Source organism: Rattus norvegicus, chromosome 17 (genome assembly GCF_021556685.1).
Source record: "Rattus norvegicus strain SHRSP/BbbUtx chromosome 17, alternate assembly SHRSP_T2T, whole genome shotgun sequence".
Taxonomy (NCBI): domain Eukaryota; kingdom Metazoa; phylum Chordata; class Mammalia; order Rodentia; family Muridae; genus Rattus; species Rattus norvegicus.
The window spans coordinates 82114428-82127642 of NC_141550.1; the positions used below are offsets into that span (position 1 = coordinate 82114428).

The 13215-nt window shown below is 43.3% G+C and overlaps 1 protein-coding gene across 1 annotated transcript in view; it reads right to left on the reverse strand.

Moving 5' to 3' along the window:
* The window catches only part of Itga8 (integrin subunit alpha 8), a 196450-nt gene that overhangs the window by 14817 nt on the left and 168418 nt on the right, over positions 1 to 13215 (reverse strand). The window contains 1 exon segment of the mRNA NM_001173972.1: positions 9580 to 9693. Within this exon segment, the coding sequence (NP_001167443.1) occupies positions 9580 to 9693 (114 nt within the window).

Consider the following 13215-nt stretch of genomic DNA (forward strand, 5'->3'; position numbering starts at 1 on the left):
AACAAATAAAATGTTACTAAAATTAAACTATACAAAATAGTTTAAATTTATAAAATGTAACAGTCAAGACTGAAGCCTGTAAACTATATTTTATTATTACCAATGCTCCTATTACTACTTGTATCTACTTCGTCTTCATATTTTACTATTACCAGTGTTCCATTACTTATATCTACTTAACCTGTCAAGGAACGCACCATACCGTGACGTGCACTTGGGCATCTCTTCCCAGAGTTCATACTTCTAACGTGGTGCTGACACACTAAAGCTAGCCACTAGGGACATTTATACTGTGGAGAATGGCAGAACCACAGAGCCCTTTGCGTCCTCCCACACATAAATGTTCATACCTCACACAGTTACTAGTGCATCTTCTCCCATAATCCAGCGTTGGGCCTTTTGGAACCAGTCTAACATTTGGATAATAAAAATTTTGTTCAAACTTTTTTTTATGAGTTAAGTTTTCCCTGTGACTGAATTTTTCTGCCCCTAGTAAACCTTACTTTTTGTGCCTGATAAGCACAGATCATAAAATGTACCTTTTATGTATTTAAAGTAACTCTGCCTTTTTCTTTCTAATTGTCCAAGGGTAAATAACTCTATCCATCTGGGAAAAAAACATATGTTCAGGGTAGCATTCTTTAATGACCTGTCCTTGGCTATCATTTCCACTTTAACTGAAAGCTGGATTTTTTTTTCTTTTCTTTTTTTCAGAGCTGGGGACCGAACCCAGGGCTTTGTGCTTGCTAGGCAAGCGCTCTACCACTGAGCTAAATCCCCAACCCCAAAGCTGGATTTTTATGTATAGGTTGATACTGTCTATAAAATGTGGGAATATTTGCTAGTACTTGATGATTTCAATCTCACTTACAGAAGAAGTGCTCCAGCAATGAGATTCTGTGACCTTGTTTTGGCTTGAGACTGAATCTCACTCTGCTGCTAAGGCTTGCCAGGAACTCTTGAAGTAGCCCAGGTTAGCCTCAAACTGATGGTAATCCCACTCATTCAGCCTCAGGCATGAGCTACCACACAGGTTATTAATAAGATTCTATGGGGAAGAATCGTCACCTCATATGCAGTGGTGTCCTTGCCCCTGAACCTTTGTTTCAGTCAGGGTTTCTATCACCATGGTGACATCATCACCGAAAGCAGCTCAGGAAAGATAAGGGTTTATTTCATCTTCAAACTCGAAGGTCACACTCCATCGTGTGTGGTGCAGTCAGGGCAAAAACTCAAGGCAGGGACCTTGAAGTCAGAACTGAAGCAAAAGCCTTAGAAAAACACCGCTTACTGCTCACACCCCATCTCTTATTCAGCCTGCTTTCTACCACCCACAGTAAGCCAGGCCCACCAACGTGGATCACTAATTAAGAAGATGGCTCCACAGACTCCCCTACTACAGGCAATCTGAAAGAGATGTTCTTCTCAATGGCGGTTCTTCCTCCTAGGTAACGCTAGCAGTTTTCATGTTGGCAAAAACACAACCAGGACAGCTTTCAAAAAAGATGAGCTGGGGGAGGGGCTGGGTGATGGTGCATGCCTTTGGTCCTAGCACTTGGGAGGATATGGAATTCAAGGCCAGTCTTGGCCTTGAGAGCCTAAGGCTGGTATACCAGCCTGGGCTGCATAGGACCTTGTTTCAAGACAGCAAAGCAAAGCTCTGGGTTCAATCCCTGGCACTGGAACAATCAAACCAAACCAAAACTCCAAACAAAAACAAAACAAACATCCCACTACCATTATTACCACCACCACTCCCAAACCTCCCACAGGGAATAGTTTCAGTTGGGTATGTTGGCTCTTCTCCAGAATTCCATGGGGATGATGCCTGTTGTAAACCTGTCTATTCACGGTACCAGACGTTAACTGATGTTCAGTGATATGTGACCGCTCTTTTCCCTCCAACCTGATGATACAGAATGGAAGGACTACTCCATGGATATATAGTGAACCACAAACTATGCAGTCTTTGGACTTACTACATGTAACGATGGATGAGTTATCTGTTGGATGACCTTGGGCTCTTCCTATGACCCATTTGCTGTCCTCTGACAAAGAAAGGATGATACTTTTCATTCTGTATCCTGGAAACTGTGCTAGTTAGTACCCTCTCTGTTGTACCGAGAAGACACTGTAAGTGACTTCAGGAAGGAAAGGGTTAAGTTGGCTCACACTTATAGGCGCCAGTCCATCACTGAGGGCAGTCATATCAGGTTCATCATGTAAACTCGTGACTGCGATTCCAACACTGGCGAGTCGGGGGTGTGCAGACGGTGGTTCAGTGTTATTTTCTGCTCTGTAGGGAGTTTGAGCTCTGCCTTACTACATGAGAGGCATTGTCTCAAAACGAAACAAAACAAGACAAAATAAAGCAAACTCCTGCACACATTGCCATGCATTAGCAGTTGAGGATGGAAAAACTCCACCCTGTCTCAGATTGCTAATAGTCCTCAACAATGACTGTTCCTCTGCCATTACCACATTGTTTACGGTTTGCAATTCACTGGCTGTCTCTAGTGTGTAGTGCATGTTTGTGTTTGTGTGTGTGTGTGTGTGTGTGTGTGTGTGTGTGTGCGCGCGCGCGCGTGTGTTGTGCGTGTGTGTGCATGTATGTATGTATGTGACAAAAATCTTGGTGTTTTTTCCCCTTTAGGGTCTGTCTACCTTGTTTTTGGAGGTAGGGTCTCCTGGGACCTGGGGCTCGTTCATAGGATAGGATGGCTAGCCATTGTGACTCGGGGACATACCTGAATCTCACTGGTGGAATTATTTGAGATAGCACCATGCCCTGGTTTTGACTTGGGTTCTGGAGGGATCAAGATTAGGCCCCAATACTACTGCTGCAGACACTCTCCAGACTAAGCTGTCTTCCTAGCCAGCTAGTGGGCACATCCTCGTTAGGGTTTCCTTATGGTACTAAGGACAACTTCAGTGCTGGCGATACATGGGGAGAGGAGGCTTCTGAGCTTGATAAATATCTAAGCATTTGCCAATATCAAGAGCTTTCTCTGCCTTGTCTTTGAACTGCTTAATTCCTTCTCAAGACTAATCATAATGATTTTATTTGAGAAAGAACTCTCAAGGTAGCTCAAACTGGTCTTGAACTCTCAATGTGGGTCAAGCTGCTATTGAAGTTACCATCTTCCTGCTTCAATTGCCCGCATGTTAGAATTCAAGATTTCTGCTTCCATTTCAGCTCAATTATTATTTTTAAGCACACACTCATTTTAGATTTAAATACTCACTAGTTTACAGATCCCAAGCTTCTGAGGTTTCTGAGCAACTCCTGGTGAAACTTTCAACAGTTAAAGAAGGTTTCACTCTAAGCAATGCTCATGGAATAAGGTGTCATTTATAATAAGTAGAATCTTTTTCTGACCAGTTTGCATGTCTACCACAGTGGGGCAGAGAGAGAGAGAGAGAGAGAGAGAGAGAGAGAGAGAGAGAGAGAGAGAGAGAGAAGCACATAATGCAGCAAGTCCTGACTGCCTGTTAAATTTAAATTTCTAGCCTGTGTAACAGGAGCAGAAAGCATTAGTTCTTCATAGATTGTATGACGAAACTACTTTTAAAAATGAATATATAAACATGTACACGCACAGAGGCATATGTATATACTTAAATATAATTATATAAATGTGTATATAATTATATATATAATTATATAAATGTCTACATATATATACATACATATGTATATATATATGCATATATATACATATATATATATAGCTACATGTTTATATAAGCGACAGGAAGTTTCTGATAACGCACTCCTCTTTGGCATCAGGATTCTAAGGGGCTAATAAGCAGAGACTGTAGGAAATACAACCATTGTGGCTACAGGCATGGGTGCATGTGGGGTATGCACGCAGTGACCTGCTCTAAGTTATTAGCTTTACAATGACCTCCTTCTGGAAGGAATTCAGAGTGTTGGTATGGGTTTTAGTCTGACTCCTCTGTTAACTATTGTTTAGACAGTCCCTCAGTCACTAGAGATTTCCTTCAGACATACACTCGCTTGGATCCCCTGGACTAGAGTCATATGCCATCAGGAGCCACTATGTGAGTGCTGGGAACTGACCAGATCCTCTATGAGAGTAGCCACTGCTCCTGATCACTGGGCCATTTCTGCAGTTGGGTCTTCTCCATAGGAGGAGGAAGCTGTGATCTCCTCTCTGTGGTCCTCACGCTGGGCTAGAACTCTATGCACCAGGCTGAAGCAGGTACTTTAACATCCTCACCCCCTCCCCAGTTGCAATGGTGTGATGACAGGTCCTGCTTCATCCAGGAGCCCTTCTCTCTTGCTTCAGGAGGATGCGGTGCTCAGAACAACAGGCAGAGTCTAGACTTTTCATCTGGGAATTCCCCAAGGCACTTCTCTTCCAACCCTCAGATAAGAAGCAATAGCAAACAGGCAGAGTAACTCCCGCTGTCCTATGCTGTGCAAGATGCAGGGTCATCTTCTGGGTTCTCAAACACTGTGTAGTCACGTGGGAAAGTGACTCCAGGAGCACCAGTGTTATCTAGCAAAAGACCAGTGATCATTTCCAAATTTGTGCCATTCGAAAATATTTTTTTTTAATGGCCGTTTTTGTTGTGACTCAGCCTTTGAGGAAATTAGTATTCACATATGCATGTCAGAAAAGTAATTAAATGATAAAAGTCAGGGTGGCAATTTATCATGAAGAGACTGATAATCACATTTTCTAAGTTAAACAGGGAAAATAAAATTTTTATTGAAATTCCCTTTTTGAGTTTTTTGTCATGTTTCCCTCTTATCTAAAGTTCTAAATTTTTGAAAGACTTTTCAAGAAACCATCGGGCATTTTAATGTAAAATTTTATTTTTGAAGATTCCCTTCCAAGCAGGGGAATGAATAGACTTAGTTAACTATGCAAAGATCTGTGTGTGGCATTCTCTGAGATAAGCTGTACACGTGTAAAATATCTTGCAAAGTCCTTTGATGTACATGCTTGCTTGTGGACTCCAACTATAAAGTAGAAAGGAATTTGCCCGATGTCCTTAAGGCAATAGAAAACATGTGCTTGTCTTTGACCAGAGTTACCTGCCTCAAACGAGGTTTGACCATGCCATGTGGTGCCCTCACTGTCTGTTTTGGCAGAGGAAATGGAAGAGAACTTAATGCTTCCTGGTTTTGAATCCAAAGTTTATTACTATTACCGTTCTGTTAAGCACTCCAACCCAAGAATTATCTTTTATTTTTCAGGGGTATGGGGATGGTATGCCGGTAATCCCAGTATCAGGGGGCAGGGGCAGAAGGACCGTGAGTTGGAGGCCAGCCTGGGCTCTTGTCTCAAGCTAGCCAATATCTTCCTTCCTGGATTCTTAAATAATATGCACCATCTAGATCCTTTAACACAGTAGAAAGGCCCTATACGTCTTAGGGAAAAAAATGTCTAAATTGGGGTTACCACAGAATCACCTACATTACTGGGGGTGCAGGTTAGCTGTCTGTGCCATGTGATCATGACCTGAAATCTCTAGTGGGTGAGTATCATGTGGTGATCACTGGTTTAGCACTCTAATCTAGTGATGCATACAGGGCTAGAGTTCCCAGTCTCCTCCTCTTACCAGCTATGTGTCCCTGGAAGGCTACTTAACCTCTGTGTCTCTGTTTGCTCCCCACTAACCCATAGTTGATAATAACCATGTGTCTCCCACAGGTTTGCTTTAAGGATTAAGTAATTCACACATGAACATTTATCCTCGTGCCTAGCTGCATGGTCATCATTCAACAGGAGCCTGGCTCTTCGTGGACAGGCAGGCCTCTCTGGAAAGGCTGGTTGTTCCTTAATGTTTAGAGAGGGCTGTTCTGACATAGTCTGCTCTGAGTCAACCAAAGTATCAACACAATACAAAAGGAGGCCATTAATAAAGCACGCCGCGTTATTGCTGACTTCGGCTAAATAGAACAAACACCATAAATAACTTATGAGAAGAGGTTCCATATGAGCTGGCCATATATCACCGAGTTTTCAGGAAAGAAAGGAGACTTTCATCGAACCCTTTCATCTCACGAAGGAGGGAATTCAGACCCCAGAAAGCTCACTTGAACACAGCCAGCTCAGCACGGAATTGAGCTAGGGCCTCCTGACCCCATAGCGCTGAAGACAGTGAATACAGAGAATCGGGAACATCAATCCTGGATTTTAATTTTTATTTTGAATGTGTGCATTTAGACTTTTACAGAGCGTTTGGCTCCTGAGTAGTTTTCAGATATGAATCTGTCTATGAAATCCATAAACATGCTTCCCCACATATTCTCGTAGATACTTTGGCCGATGTTTACCAAGAATGAAAGAAGAATTCTCCATCGGCTTGCCTCTAATTACAAGCTTTGCCCAAGAATAGTAATTATGTATCTGAGAGCTGATGGGAAAGGATCAAATGAGCAGAAGAAAAAGAGAAAAAATATCAGAATAAAAGTCTTAAACCCTAATTAATTAATTAATTCTCCCTAGCACTAAGCTTAGGAAGTGTCTTAAGAAGCACATTAGCTAGATCATTACACGGTAGCAAGATGGGATAGCAACGGTTGCTAGGGGGGATGCAGCAGTGCAGATCGTAGTGAACTGGGCATCCTTCCTCCGAGTCCGTGGCCACATGGACTCTTGTGACATAAAGATTTCCGTGGACTCTAGGTCAAGACTGAGATGACATTATACTGACATTATATCCAGGTGGGCTATAAATCAAAGGACAGTGTCCTTAAAGAGACGAAGACAGGGCTGAGGGGCTCAGTGCCTGCCTTGTTAACCTTGAGGACCTGAGTTCAGATGCCCAGCATCTGTGTTAAAAAGGCGGCTGAGGTTGTGCATGTCCTAGCCCTGCGGGGTAGGCTGGGGTAGAATCAGGTAGATTCACTGAGTTTGTTGGTCTGCAGGCTAGCCCATCAGTGAGTTCTGGGTTCATGGTCTGCAGGCTAGCCCGTCATGAGTGCTGGGTACAGCAGGAAGCCCTATCTCAAAAGGTAAGGAGGGGAGGCATAATGGAAGACTCCTGACCTCTCCCTCTGACCTGCGTGTGCACACATATGCACATGCACATGCATGTATACAGACAGACCCTTATACAAAAGACAGAGAAAGAAGACACAAGGCACGGATGAGGTAATATAGCAGCTGAGGCTGGAGTGATGCTCACAAACCAGTGACGGCCAAGAAGGACCTACATCTTCACTACATTGACTTATGACTTCTAGTGGTGTGTGTGTGTGTGTGTGTGTGTGTGTGTGTGTGTGTGTGTGTGTGTGTGTGTGGTGTATGTATGAAATGTGGTGTTGGTGATGGTATGCGTGTATATGCATATATGTGTGTGGTGTGCATGGTATGTAGTGTGTAGTGTGTATTAAGTAGTGTGGTGGTATGTGTGTGTATGTGTGTTGTGTATATGGTATGTGGTGGTGGTGATGGTGTTAGTAATGGTGTTGGTATTGGTGGTATGTGGGGGAGGGTTGGGGGTGGGGGTAGTGTATGGTATGAGGTAGTGGTGATGTATGTAAATGTGTGTGGTTTGTGTATGTGTGTATGTGTGTGTGGTGTGTGGAATGTATGTGGGACATGTGGTGTGGTGTGTCTGTATGTGTAGTATGTATGTGTATGGTGTGGGTGTACAGTATGCGATGTGGTGGTGTGTGTGGTGTGTGTGGTATGTGTGGTGTATGTGAGTGTATGGTATGTGCTGTGTGCATATTGTGTGTGCAGTGTATGTGAAGTCTGTGTCAGTGTGTGTGTATATATGTGTGTGATGTGTGGTACCTGTGTATGTGAGTATATAAAGCTTCGAGGGTTAAATAAGATGCATTGAAAGTAGAAAATATTTTCCCTCTTCTTGTTTATTTTATAATAAAAATTAGAGATTAGTGTGATTATCAAAGTCTCTTCAATATTGGAAAAGGCAAAATTCAGAGACCGCAAATTCTATATTAATAGGTAGACAAAAGGATTTTCTTCGTCATATGAGGCAGATAAATCTGCCTAGTTTAGGAGGTAAAATATGAGCGAGATTAGACTTATTTACAACTTCCCCAAACAGCAAGGTCATAACACAGCAGTATCATTTAATTGAATTTCATTTTCTTGCTGTAAGGAGACTTAAATCTTTAATGGAATCATAGTCAGGCTGGGAAGCCGTCTCAGAGGACACAGCGCTTGCTGGGCAAGTCTAAAACTCCACATTCACTCTACACATAAAAGCCAGGCAGGTTCGGTAGTTATTTGTGATCCCAGGACCTGAGGGCCAGAGACAGGGGATCCCAGAACCACTGGCTGAGTAGCTAAGTTTAGCTGGGATTCAAGAGCTCTGGGTTCAGCAACAGATCTTGCCTCAACAATTAACGGGGAGCTCAACTGGGCAAGACACTCCACCTTAATTTATACATGCTCACACAGATACACGTGCACTCAGCACTCCGTCTCAAAACTCAATGAACTTTCCCGCTGCACCGCTGCACCGGCAGGCAAAGCAGTGGGCAGTCTTCAAGTTCAAAAGCTCCAAACTCCAGTTCGATGGTTGCCTAGCTAGACCCGTGTTGTACGCCTGCGGTCTAAGAGAAACTTTTATTATAATCTTGTTATTTCTTTTTATTTGCTACTGTTTGTTCAGCTTTCTGGATGTGGGACCGCATCTCCACTCTTCACACTGGTCCTACTGTGCCCCCGGCCCTGCCATCCAGCAGGGAGCCAAGTCTTGCCTCTTACTCTCAGGAACTCGGGAGAGTTAAGCTTTTATTCCCCTCTTGCTGGAAGAGGCAACCAGGAAGTAAAGCCGGAAGATTGTTCTAGAAAGTTTCTCTTAGATGGCAGCAGTACACCACAGGCTCTAACCAGGCATAATTTGGATCTTTTGAATTTGAAGATTGCTAGCTGCTTTGTCTATCTGTAGCAGGGAAGTCTGTTGAGCTTTGTTGTGGAGAGAGAGAGAGAGAGAGAGAGAGAGAGAGAGAGAGAGAGAGAGAGAGAGAGAGAGAGAGAGAATGTATCTGTGTTTGCACTTAGCTTGAATGTCTTTACCAATTGCTCTTGGCCTGTCTCTTCTACAGACATTCCCTTTGAAAGTATTTGAAGTCTTAAATTTTAAAAATGAAAATCTTTAAATTAAAAATGAAAAAAAAATCCAAAATAAAAAAATGAAAAACTAGGGTTAGGGAAATGGCTCAGTCAAGATGGCTGCTTGCTGAACAAGCATGAGGACCTGAGTCTGGATCCCAGCATGCACGTAAAAAGCCATTTATAGTGGTGCATGTCTGTCATGCCAATGCTGGTGGCAGTGGTGAGGGGCCCTGGGGAGAGGTGGCCAGCCAGCTTAGCCGGGTTAGTAAACTCCACGTTCGGTGACAGACTCTCTCAGAAAGTACAGAGGATGACAGAAGGAGACACCGACATTGACCTCTGGCCTCCCGGAAATATGTGCACAACAACGTCAATAGCACATGTGCACACATACACATGTGCAAATGAAAAGTTCTTACACAGGGTCTTGGTGGTGAGCTCTTGTGGAGCGGTTCTGGGTGAGTGGTGCGTGAGGTACGGGTTAGTGGGTCAGTGACATTATTACCTGGAGGAATGTGTGCGCCCACAATCTCGATCTGACCTTCAGAACTGCACTTTCTCCTCCTCCCAGGCGACCCACTGCACACGAGATTTGCAAGCAGTCAATGTTGGTACAGTTCTGCAAAGCACAAAGGCAGAGGCAGGACATTAGCGCCTTGAATGGCTGTAAGGAGTCAATGGGGACATTACTTTTTTTCCTCAGAAGGCAAGCTGCTTTGCCTGCAACTCTGATTTGCTCCATGAAATCTAGGGAAAGAACAAATTCATTGAAATAACGGAGACAGAGAACAATGAGAAACGGTACAACAATGAATTCCCTGCTAACAGAAAGGCAAACATGGATCATAAATACAGTTAAATACATGCTCCTCTCTAAGGGCCCATCTTTCTGTAGCAGCCAGTGAACCATATCCCGGAACTTGGGAAGACATTTCTCAGGACTACAGAGGCACTGGGAAAACTTGGAAGACTGCAGAAGGAGCTCTTGAGTCCATGTCTCCCCAAAGATTCGGTTTCTGTCTCATTGACAAGCAATTGTTTCCCAACACTCTCTCTTCTGTCCGATCCATTTCTCAATCATAGAGCAGACTCTCACAAGTTCCAACTGTTGCTGAACCAGCCACTGACCCATCTTACCAGGGATCCCCTTTTAAATACAAGACACACAGTGTGGAAAGTTTTCAAGATGAGGACATTCTATCAAATCTATCTTATTGGATCCTGGTTTCCACGGGCTCGTGGGTTTGAACACTTCTTTCCCAGCAGGTGGCACTGTCTGGGGAGGCTGGAGAACCTTTCGCTTGTAGGACTTGGTTGGGAGGTGATCACTAGTGGAGTATTTTCAAGGATGCCTTTGGTTTCAAACTGCATTGTCTACGTTATGACTGTTTATGTATGTGGACTTCTATGTACTTCCTGGACAACCCAGAAAGAGTGTCTCCTGGTACTCTGCCTCCCCCACTGTGACACGCTGAAGCCCCTGTGAAACTGCACGCAAGTAAACCTGTCCTCCTTTAAATTGCTCTGTAAGGCGTTTTGGTCCCAGTGTTGGCAAAGATGATTAATATGCCCGGTGTGTGAATACAGGGGTATGCACGGTTGGTTTTCCACGGGTCATGTGCAGAAGGATGCCTCCCTGATTGCACTGGAAATCTGATCGTAGAATCAAAGAAGGACCCCCTAGAAGAGTGGAGTCTATTACAGAGGAGAGCAGGAGGCTGGAGGTGGAATTTCCAGGTACAGAGAGTGAAGAGGTCCAAAGAGCACCTAAGGTGGGTTAACCAAGAGGTAGGAAGACACCAGGGAAAAGACGTGCAGAGAAAGCAAGGGAGGGGCTGTGGTAGTTTTCAGGAGGTGCTTAATAGAATCAAATGCAGAAAAGAAATCCATGTCTGTTGCAAGCTGAGTAACTAAGGGAAACAGAGAGAAGTTTGGAGAGGAGGAGAGGGAGGCAGCCATGACAGAAGCAGCAGGAGCCTGAAGGAGAGGGAGGCAAAGATGGCTGGAGATGGGAGAATATTTAAGTCTCCATGTTGGAGATACACAGGTTTGTTTTTTTAAAAAAATGCAAACTGGAAATTATGATCCCAACACAGGATGTTGGCATTTTGCACTTACAAATTCCTAATCAGGAATGGGATTAAGTGCTTTGTTTTAACCAAACAAAGACTGTAGGAGGTCTTCTTTAGCTTTTGATTTTAGAATAAACTTTGCATAATCACCCTCTCCCCAGAGTTGTCCTGATTCAAGGACCTGGGTGGGTGTTGCAAGGTTGGTAGCTTTTGAACCAATAAGAGGAAAGGAGAACGGAACATGAGCTTGAAATCAGATACTAATACTGTCTTGGCAATCATTTGCAAGTAAAATGCTCCTATGATATTTAGAAGTTGAAATTTATGGTAAAATATTTAATGAGAAATAGCAGAAGGGAAGAAATTGGACCCACAATATAAATGCATGCAATTTTAAGAGAATTCCATTTATGTATCTCTACCACCCTTGTACTGAAGATTCATGCACAAAGTAATATTTACAAGAGGAATTGAGTCTTGTTTTTACAAACGTTTACCTCTGTAAAAGTCTAGATATTGGTTTCCCAATGGGCTCCTCTCATCTCTGCTGTACTTAATAGCATTCTATAGATGTGAGCCTTCATTAATGACAGCACACCACTTTATTAATTTAGTCTAAGAAGGACAATATATGGATTGTCTTCTCTAACATGTTAAAAGTCATTGTATAGGCTTACAAATGTTCAGGCCTTTAAATAATAATCTGCTGTAAGCTTTTCTCCTGTATTTTTTTCTTTAAGAAGAAATAGATGGATATCACATAACTCTCTCTCTCTCTCTCTCTCTCTCTCTCTCTCTCTCTCTCTCTCCCTGTGTGTGTGTGTGTGTGTGTGTACATGTGTGCATATGCATGTGTAGACCAGAGGTCACCTCAGGTGTTATTCTTCAGGTACTGCCCACCTTCTAAATAATGTCTCTCACTGACCTGAAGCTTACCAAGATGCTAGGCTTGGCAGTGAGCTTTGGGCATCTCATTTGCCTGTCTCCTCAGTACTGGGATCAACACACATCGCCATACTTGATTATTTTACATGGGATCTGAGGATCAAAATTAGGGCCTCACACTTGATAAGAAACCACTTTTCAGGGTGAACCATCTCTCCAGCTCCAAGACATAATTACATAAGACTCCCTAGTCATTTTAGGAGTCCAGGCCCTCCCCCCTCCCTTTCCCTCTCCCTCTCTTGTCTCTCTAATACTCCACCCATCCCACAATTGAACTAATTTGCTTGAGGGGACAAGATGCTCTTCAGATTCAGTGAATCCTCCACTTTGGTTAGAAGCTGTAAATGTATCTTTTAATCTCCTGATGTAATTGTTGTGTCAGAGGCTTACTACCTCTTGCCTGCCAACCTAGGCCTAGTTCTGGAAGCTTCTAGCCTCAGCACAATCTTATCTAGGCCTAGAACGCTTCCAGTCTCTTGAGATTTACTGCTGAATAATCTCACTCTTTCTTGTTCTTTCTAATATCTGGCTGGCTGGTTCAACTTAGAGGTTCTGCTTAAAACTCCTCTCCAAGCTGACTGATTCATTCTGGCTTCTCTCTCTTGGCCTTTCCTGAATTGCTCTGCTTGACCTCATACTAACTTTGGCAATCTGTTCTAAACTTTTAGCTCCTTCCTAGCCTCTGCTTCATTTGTCTCCCATGTGTAGCCTGTTTTTTACTCAACCTGTCTCTGTAAAACTCTCCAGGTAAAACTGCCTCCCTTTCTCCATCCCCTACCCTCAGCTGATTTTTATCACTTTTCTTATGAGCATTGAGTATATCCTATTCTATCAAATCTTTCTCTGGTTGGTCATTTTGTCTGCCACTCAATTTGACTTCACTTTTAAATATGGTGCTTTCTACAAACTAACTGTATCTTCATTGTTTGGATTAAAGGTGTGTAGTAAGGGTGTGTCTGTATTCCAGCCAGAGGGGCTAAAGGTGTGCACTGAGGCCTGAGCCACACCACAACTAGAAACAGGATTTTCAGTAAATAATACAATCTTGGAATTCACAGTGTGACCAAATATCCTGCAACAGGGAGCAAACAATCATCGGCATTCATTGATACCACTATTCTCTC